The sequence below is a fragment of the Schistocerca serialis genome, chromosome 4 (genome assembly GCF_023864345.2).
Source record: "Schistocerca serialis cubense isolate TAMUIC-IGC-003099 chromosome 4, iqSchSeri2.2, whole genome shotgun sequence".
Classification (NCBI taxonomy): domain Eukaryota; kingdom Metazoa; phylum Arthropoda; class Insecta; order Orthoptera; family Acrididae; genus Schistocerca; species Schistocerca serialis.
The window spans coordinates 779987497-780000099 of NC_064641.1; the positions used below are offsets into that span (position 1 = coordinate 779987497).

The 12603-nt window shown below is 38.8% G+C and overlaps 1 protein-coding gene across 2 annotated transcripts in view; it reads left to right on the forward strand.

Annotated features, from left to right (window-relative positions):
* The window catches only part of LOC126473351 (DENN domain-containing protein 5B), a 483519-nt gene that overhangs the window by 397671 nt on the left and 73245 nt on the right, over window positions 1-12603 (forward strand). For both annotated transcript variants that reach the window (XM_050100349.1, XM_050100350.1), the window contains exons 10-11: window positions 3003-3215; window positions 8433-8601. In XM_050100349.1, coding sequence (XP_049956306.1) covers window positions 3003-3215; window positions 8433-8601 — 382 coding nt within the window. The remainder of the gene's footprint in view (window positions 1-3002; window positions 3216-8432; window positions 8602-12603) is intronic.

Sequence of the window (12603 nt, forward strand, 5' to 3'; positions counted from 1 at the left end):
TTCCAGAGACTAAAATATGCCATTGTTAAACCCCTCTTTAAGAAAGGTGATAGGAGAGATGTGAATAAATACTAAACCATTTCACTACTGATATCATTTTCCAAAATTCTTGTGAAGGTGATGTAGTTGAGAAAAATATCACACATGTGCAATGATAAATCCTTAGCAAATCACAGTTTGGATTTTGAAGAGTTGCTCTACTGCGAATGCTATTTACATGTTTCCTCAGTGTGATTGTTTGACACAAACAGTTCATCTTCTAAGTAAACTAACGTTTTATGTGATTGATGGTATAGTCAGCCAATGGATAATGTCATATTTGGCTAGATATGACATGCAGAAAGTCGTACTTCATAATTCAACCAGTATAATCCATGGACATTATTGTAACTGGGGGCAATCATTTATGGGGTTCTCCAAGACTGTGCGTCATATATGTAAATGATCTTCCGTGTAAAATACAACAAGCAGTATTAGTTATTTTTGTAGGTGGCAAAAGTATTGTAACCAGTCCAAGCATACATACAGCAACAGAAGAACTGGTAAATAAGATCCTTAAAAGTATCATTGACTAATTTTCTGCGAATGATCTCACCCTCAATTTTAAAATGACACAACATATTCAGCTCTGCAAATGTAGGGGTACTACAACAGTGATAAGTATGACACATGGTGGAGAGATAGTAAATAGGGTTGAAACTTTGAAATTGAACACTACCTTTCCCAACACCCAATGAATTCCAAACCAAAAACCTCCTTCCTAGTCACCATGACCAACTATATCCTCACCCACAATTACTTCTCCTTTGAAGGCATTACCTACAATCAAATGCAGGGTACAACTACAGGCACCCGCATGGCACCATCCTGTGCCAACCTATTCATGGGCCATCTAGAGGCATCCTTCCTAAACACCTAGAATCCTAAACCCCTAGCCTGGTTCATATGCATTGATGACATCTTTGTGATCTGGAGTCAGGGTGAGGACATCCTATCCACATTCCTCCTGGACCTATACAACTTCTCCCCCATTTGCTTCACCTGGTCATACTCAACCCAACAAGCCACCTTCCTAGATATTGATCTCCACCTCAAAGATGGCTACATCAGGACCTCTGTCCATATCAAACCTACTAACCACCAGCAATACCTCCAATTTGATTGCAGCCACCTATTCCATACCAAGAAGTCCATTCAGTACAGCCTAGCACCACCCGTGGTTGTAACATCTGCAGTAACAAGCAGTAAAATATATCGAGGGCCTCACTGAGGCCTTCACAAACTGTAATTATCATTCCAACCTTGTACAAAAACAAATCTCACGTGCCTTATCTTTCCAGTCTCCCACCACCTTCCAAAGTCCCACTGTCTGGGCACAGCGGAGCATTCCCCTCGTAAGTCAGTAACACCCAGGATAGGAGCAACTGAATTACATTCTCCGCCAGGGTTTCGACTGAGATGAGAAATGTCCTGCCCACTGTCCTTCCCACCCCTCCCACATTTGTATTCCAGCATCCACCGAACCTACACAATATATGTGTGCATCCCTACACAAGCCCTGTTTCCAACTCCTTACCTCATGGCTCATACCCCTCTAATAGACTTAGATGCAAGACCTGTCCCATACATCCTCCCACCATCACCTACACCAGTCCAGTCCAGTCACAAACATCACCTATCCCATCAAAGGCAGGGCTACCTGTGAAACCAGTCATGTGATCTACAAGCTAACTTGCAACCACTGTGCTGCATTCTCTGTGGGCGTGACAACCAACAAGCTGTCCATCCATATGAGTGGCCACTGACAAACTGTGGCCAAGAGACAAGTAGACCACCCTTTTGCTGAGCATGCTGTCAAACATGACATCCTTAATTTCAATAACTGCTTCACAGCCTGTGCCATATGGATCCTTCCCACCAACACCAGATTTTCTGAATTGCTCAGGTGTAACTTCCCCTGCAATATATCCTATGTTCCTGTAACCCTCCTGGCCTCAACCTTCATTAGCCATTGTCCTCTCCTATCCAGTCCCTTCTCTGTTCCCATTCCAGTACTACACAGCTCTCATTCCACCATTACACACAGTCTTTTTACTTCTCTCCTTTTATGCTAACCCCCCACCCCCCACCCGCTGCTCTCGATCTAACCTCCTGACTGCACATAGCTGCCCTACCCCTCTCTATCTCATCCCTGCCCACTCCCCAGCAGCACATCACTATCCACCACCACTACCCTACTATCCCTCCTCCTCCCCACCTTCCCACGCCCGGGTTCCCGGGTTCGATTCCCGGTGGGGTCAGGGATTTTCTCTGCCTCGTGATGACTGGGTGTTGTGTGCTGTCCTTAGGTTAGTTAGGTTTAAGTAGTTCTAAGTTCTAGGGGACTGATGACCATAGATGTTAAGTCCCATAGTGCTCAGAGCCATAGAACCATTTTTGAACCTCCCCACCCCAGCCTCCTCCTTATCCCCATCCAGTCACCAATCCCATTATGCACTGGTGCTGCTGCTAGCAGTTGCCTGAGATGGCAGTCGTGTGTGTGTGAGCTGCGTTTGCGTGAGTGTGTACCTGTGTGTCTATTTTTGACGAAGGCCTTCCTAGCTGAAAGCTTGATTTGTGACAGTCTTTTTATTGTGCCTATCTGCAACTCAACATCTCTGCTATATAGTGAGTGGGAACTTTCCTTTTCGGAATATTGTTACACTCCACCCTGGATATTCCATTGTTTGAAAAATAAAAATTAAATTAATACAATAACTAAAACTGTTAAAATAGTGTGAGGAGTGTACTCAATTCTTTCATGTTGAGCTATAATGTGTGCTATTTAATTTCTTTGGTCACATAGTTCACATCACATAGTAACTAATAGTAAAATGAAAGCAAATGTCTCTGCCCATCAGATGATATGCTGTGATTCATTCAGTTCATCCAAAAATAATGTGAATTACATGTGTGCTGTGTTGCTTAGGTGAAAAGAAAACTAGCATGTCTTTCTTTATCAGGAAAAGGTTTGGAGAAGGTTTTGTGAGAACACCAGACTATGAGCACTGCACTACGATACAGGACTCTCAACTACTTCTAGAGAAGCGCCTAGCAAATGTTGATGTAGTGGTCTCTCCACCCCAGGAAATTGTAACTTCGCGTGTGACTCCGAGCAGAAATACTGGTGGTTTTCCACTCTTGGATGCTTCGGTGCTCAAAGAGCCACCTCACAGGTTTGTATATTCATCGGTATACATTATTGGGCATTATACTTCTCCGTAGTACTGAAATCGTATCTTTGCTACTGATGTTGATATTGGGTATAATAGTTGATTGAAAATAGATTTTTTGTTACACTTCTACAATAAAAGAAAATGGTTTCCTCAATTATGGACTCCATGTGACCTGCCTGGATAGTCACACATGTCAAAGCACCACTTCTGGGATGGGGAGGTGTACTGGCCTTGGATCGAATCCATCTGGCGGATTAATGACAAGGGTCGGTGTGCTGGCCAGCCTGGATATAGTTTTTAGGCAGTTATCCAGATCCCAATACGTGAATACCGGCCTGCCACAAAAGTCCTGCCTCAATTACATGATTTGAGTCCTGATCCAGTACAAATTTTCATTTGTTGCCATTGAATTTATTTCAACACCCAACTGTGATTAATGTTGGAATTTCATTTTCATCAGTATTTTCACTGATCAGCAATTTTTTTCCTTTCCGTGCAATGCAGAAACTGGTAGTTGCAGAGAAAACATTTTTTGTAGGAAATTTAATGTAGTTTAATTTTCTACTGGAAAATATTACTGGTCAGGATTGCTTGTATGTTGTTTAGGACACCCCCTCACAACACTAAGCAAAAATTTGTGACTACACAATTTTTTTCTGATCAACATTTTTTGGTCTTCTGTGAGTGGGCTATATGGTTGAGTCCAGGGGATCTTTCTCAAATGTAGAGATTGGCAGTACAATTTCAGATGCATCTATTCTAAATCTTGCTATGTACTCACTGTACCATAGCCTTGAAGAACTCAACTAAATCATAGGGAGAAGGAGCTTAATTATATTTGTCTGTAATTGTGCTTTAATCCCAAGAGTCAGTACATACCTTATTAGAAAAGACAGAAAGTCATACCTAATAGCAATTCTAAATCACAGATGATTGGTAAAAATCAAGTATTCTAAACATGGTAACTGAACATCAGCCTGCCCTGGCAATGAACATATGCAATTTCAGTTAAAAGGCTGTCACATCTAGGTGTGAACCTGTTATATGTAAAGATATTATCTTCTAGGATGTTAGGCTGCATCATGTTACACTATTTACACATACTTCCTGTCTTTGGGAGCTAATTCAGGAATGAAATATCTAGACTCTGCAGACCCCATTAGTGTGCAGCAGAGAACACTTTGTGTATAGATGTCACTTCCTGCCCTTCCTGTTCTAGCCATTGTTGGTAAGTCTCTGTGTGAACTCAGATCTCTCTGATTTTATGTTCATGGTCTTTTCACGAGATGTACATAGTAGGAAGAGCTCTCAAAATTATAACAGTAAACCACACCATGATACAAAACACCTCTCTCACTGTGTCTACCACTGATGTTGACTGAGCACCTCCATTATGCTTATGCACTTAACTAAATTAACCTGCAATGAAACATACTGCTCTTCTTTGGATCTTTTCTATGTCATCTGTTGATCCTATCTGGTGTGGATCACAAACTGATGAGCAGTATTAAAATATTGGTCAAAGAGGGGTTTTGTAAGCTACTTCCTTTGTTGTTGGACTAAATTTCCAATGAATCTGTCTATTGACTACCTTTCCTGCAGTTAGTTTTATATGATTGTTCTCTTTTAAATCACTCCATGCTCATACATCTAGATAATTTTTGGAGGTAACTGGTTCCAGTCGTCGTTTTGCAATTGTGTAATTGTATAATCATGCAGCTGGTCTGATACTCCAGTCAGTCTTATTTTGTTCATTAGGCAGCAGTGCAGAACTGTATAGAATGTGTCGTGGAAGTCAAAGTACACAGCATCAACCTGGACACCTGTACCTACTGCTTGCTGGGTCTTGTGCATGAACTGAGTGAGCTGGGTTTCATACAATTATTCTTTTCAAGAATGATGTTTATTCCTAAAGAAGATATTTTCAGCCTTCAGAAAGGTCATAATAAATGAGTGTAAAATGTGTTCCAAAATTGTACAACAGACCTATGTCAGAGCTATAACCCTGTAGTTTTGTACATGTATTTCATGACCCTTCTTGAAAGTGGGAATTACTGCTCTTTCTTCCAATTACTAGAAATGCTTCACTTATCCAGTGGCATACAGTACACTACTGCTGCATATTCTATGTAGAATTGTTATCTCATCAGGTCCAGTGACCAGTCTTCTGTTGGGTGATTTCAGTAGCTTTTCAATCCTATGGTCACTTATTTTGATACCTCTCATTTTGATATCCATGTGACAGTTGAAAGAAAGTAGCATAGTACAATCGTCCTCATTGAAGCAGTTTTGGAAAGAGGCATTCAGTGCGTCTGCCTGCTGTCCGTCATCCTCTGCTTGTATGACATGATGGTCACAGAGTGGGCAGATGGCTTCCATCAATTTACTGATTTAACATAAGACCAGTACTTATTAGGATTTTCTGTTAAGCTGATAGATAAAATTTTACTTTAGAATTTTTTGAATGCTTCATGTGTGGCTCTCCACACTGATTTTCAGTTTTCGTTTGTCTGTGAGGCTTTGGCTACATTTAAATTTGAAGTAAAGCTCTCTTTGCTTCTGTAGCAGCTTTCTAAAATGGCTGTTGAACCACAGTGGGCTTTTGCAACACCTCACAACTTGCTTGGCACATACCTGTCTAAGGCATTTTGTACAGTACTCTTTAACTTTCTCCATTGATGCTTGTCAGTTTTGCTCCTGGAGGTGAGTTCCTCATGTTGACTGCTCAAGTAATCTGAATTTTCTTTTGTTCACTCTTGGTAAGCAGAAATAGCTTTGTAACTGTGTATATTTACAACTATATTCAGTGATACTATAGTGGCTTCATTATCATGGTTTTGTGTTCTGTGCTGAGTCAACATGTTCAGGACTGTCATTGCGCAGAAGATGTAATATGTTACCTTCAGAGTTGGTTCGCTGACTGGATGCTGAAAGTAATTTTCGGATAATGAATTTAGAAGAACTGAACAAGATTCCATGTCTTTAGTATTCCCCTTAATAATTTTGAGTCTCTCAGCCTATAGCTGGTGAGATGAAATCTCTACCTAATGCCAGAAAATGACCAGGAAATTTATGTGAAATCTTCTCTAATCTCCTCAAATGCTCTGTCACTACTGCTACTGTGTCAGAGGCTTTATAAAATCATCTGATGATCATGTTTGGTCCATCTTTAACACTTACTTTGATCAAAGTTATTTTGCATTTGGCACCTGTACAACCTCACTAGATATTATCATGCTCCTTACAGCTCTGTCACTGGCAGTCAGACTGTATTTGTGATACACATTCCTTTCAGAATTAAAAATTTTATTGCTGTCAGCATCAGATCTCAGCCACTCGCTGTCCTGAGTAGAATGTGGGCAGTGTCACTGTTTGTAAGAGAGACTAGTTCTGGGACCTCTCCATAGACACTCCTGCAGTTAACTAATTTTAACATTTTCTTTCTCCAGTCTTCTATGACAAATGTTACTCTCTTTAATTAATGAGGATAGCCGCTTCCTTTGTGTAGTCTGTGCCTGACGTATTTGGCAGGGGGTTTCCTACAACTCTCTACATAATAGCAAAGGTAGAGAAATCCACATTCATCACAGAATCATCTGAGTTTCAGGTGCAAGACTTCTATTCGGCTCCAAGTCAGAGCACTACAGTTACTTCTGGGAATGATGCTGCAGAGTGCTAGCTGAGCTTCCACCCTATGTGTGAGGCTAGTATTCATCGAAGCATCCAGTCACATGTAGGAACCAATAATGGCCTTTGAACCCAGGTGACAGATGTTATTTGTGCTGATACGAGCCAGCGTTTGCATCCAGGTTCACCCAGTGTGCGCAGTCCAGGCCGGCAGAGTCCCCTCAACATGTTGGACACTACCTCTGGCAAGCAAACAAAGTAGATACCTACCTTCCTTCCTTCCTGACCTGCCCTCTATTTCCCTAAGGACTCAATCATCTGTCTCGCATTGGAGTGACAAGCAGTCCCACCCTATGCACTTGTCTGGACATTTTAGGAAGATAAGCCTCAGTCTCAGCAGATGGTGCATCCTATGCTGGCTTAAATGTACATTCAGCAATGGCAAATACCTCAAACATGAAACTTCCCGGTAGATTAAAACTGTGTGCCGGACCGAGACTCGGACTTGGGACCTTTGCCTTCTGCAGGCAAGTGCTCTACCATCTGAGCTACCCGAACACGACTCATGCCCTGTCCTCACAGCTTTCCCCCAGTACCTCGTCTCCTACCTTCCACCTGCCTACCTCATGCTTGGGTAGCTCAGATGGTATAGCACTTGCCCGCGAAAGGCAAAGGTCCCGAGTTCGAGTCTCGGTCTGGCACACAGTTTTATTCTGCCAGGAAGTTTCATATCAGCGCACGCTCCACTGCAGAATGAAAATCTCATTCTGGAAACATCCCACAGGCTGTGGCTAAGCCATGTCTCTGCAATATCCTTTCTTTCAGGAGTGCTAGTTCTGCAGGTTCGCAGGAGATCTTCTGTAAAGTTTGGAAGGTGGGAGACAAGGTACTGGCGGAAGCAAAGCTGTGAGGACAGAGCGTGAGTCGTGCTTGGGTAGCTCAGATGGTAGAGCACTTGCCCGTGAAAGGCAAAGGTTGCGAGTTTGAGTCTTGGTCCAGTACACAGTTTTAACATGCCAGGAAGTTTCATATCACCGCACACTCCGCTGCAGAGTGAAAATCTCATTCATACCTCAAACATGTTTGTAAGGTGTAATGTGACAATCATGTGTCAAATTAATCTTCCACCCAGAGATTTATGTGTTGAATGGCCAGGATGAGCTAATCAATAGGTGTTGTGATAGCAGCAATACCATAATGTTTACTCAAGCAGTTGCTGGATGCAATTTAAATACTGCTATATGTGCAAAAGTTAGTATACACTAGTCAATCCAGTAAAGTACACAGATACAGTTCACTTCTTCACAACAAAAAAGCACGTGAGGACAGAAACGAAATACTGTGTATTAATCGAAACTGGTGCTGCTTTTGGTGCATCCACTAGACTCCATGGTGGCAGCTACACCTATACCCACCCTGATAATCCCACTAGAATCAAAGAAAGACACAAATTTGTGCAAATAATTATTCATGAATACTGTGACATTTTAGCGCTCTTTCCTTGTACTGTATGTCTTGAAAATTTGTAGTGCGTAGTTCCTTAAGTAATTTTTAGAAAACAGAATATAGTCATGACATTTTGTTTTGTAGGTTACGCAAACGAATAACTAACACACCTAGATGGCACCAGAAGGAACGGCAGCTATCGATTGATGGGGATCAATCCATGGACAGCATGCGACCACCAAGATTTGGCACAGATTTAAGTCCTGCTCTTATTGCTCAAACGAACTGGACCTTTGTTGAAAAACTTCTTAAGGTACTACAGCTGTTGTATAGAAAACATAAGTAAGAATGTAACCTCATAAAAGAATCACATTTAGCAGGCCAACATAAATACTAAAATTATAGTTAACGATAGTTGTGTAGTTGGAGTGTAGATTAAGAATGTATGGCACATAATAAAACACTATTATAGAAAAACCATTGCTCTCCTAATTCGTGCTAATATTTAAAAAGGAAATAAGCAATGCAGATGAGTATTAACATGATTTAAGAGGCACAGATGATTTGCAATTAATGTGCTGTTATGTGTACATTTGACTCAAAACCAATCATTCAGTGCACCCAGACTCACTCGTGTAATGCAAAGCAACCTTGCAACTATAAAACACATGAAAGTAGGTGCTACATATGCAGGAACAGCAATTAAATATCTTTGTTGTGTCTTTAAATGTAAACAGATATCCCTCTTAATATGAATGTTTACAGAAAACCAGTTATGACAGGCTCTTTGTGGCTGTACAACTATCAGTTATTTGTTTATCACCAACAACTATAAAAATTTTGGTGACACTCATAAATATTGATGCATTGTTATTTGATAATGGTAAATATCCTTTCAAAATACACAAAGCTGTGAAACTGCCATTGAAATATGAACTTCAACTTACTATAAGCAACTGCAAGTATAACCATTCCCTGCCTTCACAATTTGTTCATTTGGGTAAAGCAAGTTTAAGTGCTGTTGCAGTAATTTATCTTTGATAATTAATTCCATTTTGTCCACTATGCTACAATTTGTCACTTTTTATTACATGCAGTCATATCCTATTTGCATATTCTGTTACAAAGATGTATGGTTCACAGGTGGTTTGATGAACCCTCTGCCAGGCATTTGATGTGATTTGCAGAGTATCCATGTAGATGTAGGTGTATTTAATACAACTGGTTTGCTAAAAAAAATGTATAATGTAATACTAAATTTATTGATTTTGCTGGTGGCAATACTTCCGAAATGATGAAATGGTGCATAAAAATTTTTTTACTTGTTGATGATGAAATTATATATTCCACCAACCAGCATCAGATTCCCATCAGACTGACGAGAATGTAGACTCATGGCATTGTTCAGAGGCCAGTGGCCGATGTTAAAAAAAAAGGCAGTTTCTGTAATTACATTGCCTGGTTACTGATAGAAAAGACCCGTAAAAGAGATCTCAGGGACACTGAAATAAAAGTTTTCTAAAGTAATAGCCAACTGCACTAGTAGCATTCGGCTGTGGCCACCAAACAAATCGTCGACAACTCTCCTTCGCTGTAGCCTGAAAAATTTCTAAAATGTAGCATAATAATTTGATATGTGGAATTAATGAAAAAGGAAAGTACAATCTTAATTAAAACACGGCTTTTGAAATTAAATTAGCATAATTATTTGCCAAACATTACAGAGTGACACATTTTTGAAACAGACATTGTAAAAAAAACGAGAGAGAGAGAGAGAGAGAGAGAGAGAGAGAGAGAGAGAGAGAGAGAGAGAGAGAGAGCGCTCACAGCTCCTGCTTTTATATACCAGTAATCCAAAAACAAATTACAGCGACTGCCTTCAACTTGCTTTACAGTTTCGATACATAAACATTTCTCTTGATCTTCCTGTACCAGAACAGCAAAAAAATACATTCCTTACATTAAATTGTGACCTTTTGTCCTTACCATGCAGATTTACATACAGGGGAAAATTTATTCTTAATGTATTTTACGTTTAATTAAAAGATTGGGGCATATTCTCTTAATTATTCAAAAAAGCAATATTTCATGTTGATGTTAGATGTAGATGTAGACTCCTCAACCTTATGTTGACCAGGATGATATGGCTGCTGTTTGTATCTCTCCATTTAATTTTCTGATACTACTAATACAGCAGAAGTCTTTCTTTACTTTAAATGAATACACACCAAATCGTATTATTCTTATTCTTAAGCAACAAATTGTTTTGATTCAAACATTTTTTCCATAGAGAACAAATAGATTTGGAGCAGTGTGTGTAGGAATACTCTGAAAGTTCTAGTATTTATAATTTACTAAAAAATGCTGACTTGCTAATTACATTTTATTAGTATGTCATGTATATAATCCTTTGCAATAACTGTTAGCTCTTGAATTCTTCATGCCTAACTTATCATGTGTCCAATATTCCGATCATTGAGTATAGGAGTCACTCTCACATAAACCCATCTTTTCTTTCTTACTTCAATTATTGTGCACCTGTGATCTCACTCTTTCATAAATTTAATGGTATTATATCAATCTGTCTGGGTTCAGCATTTTACAACTTATGTTAAATACAATATTTTATCTGCAAGTTTGCATGTGTTACATTTACATTCTCCAGACACAGACTGCACTAACAAAATATCTATCACAAATTTAAGCTTCTAACACTTACAGTAACTTTGAAGCAGCACTGTGAAACATAGTCATGCTCTGAAGACACAGGAATCTCAATGAGGAACTTAAAATTTTTAACTGAGAGATTATGACTGAAGCTTAAAAGAATGGTTGATGCTCCTGCTTCATTTAAATTTATGAGCACTGACATAAAAAAGGTATTTTAGTACAAGATTATATTTTCTCAGATTTTTTCCAATATCGTAAGAATTTTGAAATAGGAAATGTAAGTTCTCAGTAAATTAATGCTTCACAGAGCAAAATTCCTAGTTTTTTTGTTTGTTAATTATGTGCATGATGTGGAAGAGGTTACATATTTTCTCAAATAAACTTCAACTTCCAGGTTATGTAAGTAACTACATTGTCCTAACATCAAGTCTTAAATAAAGTTTTGAAAACAAGTCATACTTTAATCAGTTAGAGTTTCATTACATTTACAGTGAAAAAAGACTAATATAAATAATTTCACATTTGACATTAAGCTCAAGAAGAAATATATTGTGTTTGTAACTGACAAAAATATTACTTAAAAAGTTTTTCTGTAATAAACTGAGTAAAATAAGTTCTTTTAACTGTTTGTATAAAAATATGTAAGATTTAATCACAAATAAATTACCATCCTAATTATCTACAAGAGCACTAACCTCAAACTCCAGTTCCTTTCATTTCATGTAGATAAAGGTACTCCATTGCATGCTTAATACTATAGACTTAACATTTGTCTGCATGATGTTCATATTTTCTCCTCAATTTAAGAAATTTCAGTCAACATATTGTATTCTGGAGGTCAGTTCTTATTCCTAGTTCCATTACACATTGATTAGCATAAATTGAAAATGACATAATCGCAAATATGTGTACATGCAGTGAAGTCACAGTTTATCATGAAGTGTGTAAGAAAGGTATGTTGTGTACTATTATTAGTTAATCTTGGTATGTTTCATTATTCCATACACTGGATAGACATGTACAGTTCATGATGGGAGGGACTCTCCATGATATATAGTCAGTGTAAAGAAACTCCTAAGGAAACAGATGCACATAATAAGTATAAAACAAAGCATATATAGTGTGGGTGTAAAGGAGGCAATTTATGAAGCCTTCGAAGTCTACCATTGCAAAATATTAGATTCAAAATCAGTGTTTGTTTTGCTTTGTTTTAGGTCTCAAAAACAACTAGGGTGATATACGCCCATGTCAAAACTGTAGAACACAAAGACAAAGAGAGGAATTAAAAACAACAAGTTAATCCCAAACAACAAGTTAATCCCAAAACAGTGACATGGAGAAAGGTCTATAAAATGCACCATAGAGAAACAGAGGTCCGAAACTAAAAATTAAATGGCGTACGCCATATTGCTATGATGGATAAAAAGTAAAACGCAGTCGACAGCCTGAGTGTCGTTTGGTAAAACGGCCGATAACTCAGATGGCAAACACAAATAGGAACGTAAATGGTTAAAAAGAGGGCATCTTGACTCTCATCGACAAGACTGGAACTAAAATTAAGGGTAGCAGAACAAAAACAGAAATTCTTAACTATGTTTTCAGCTGTTTCTTTAAAAAGGAAAACCCAGCAGTATAGTCCCAATGT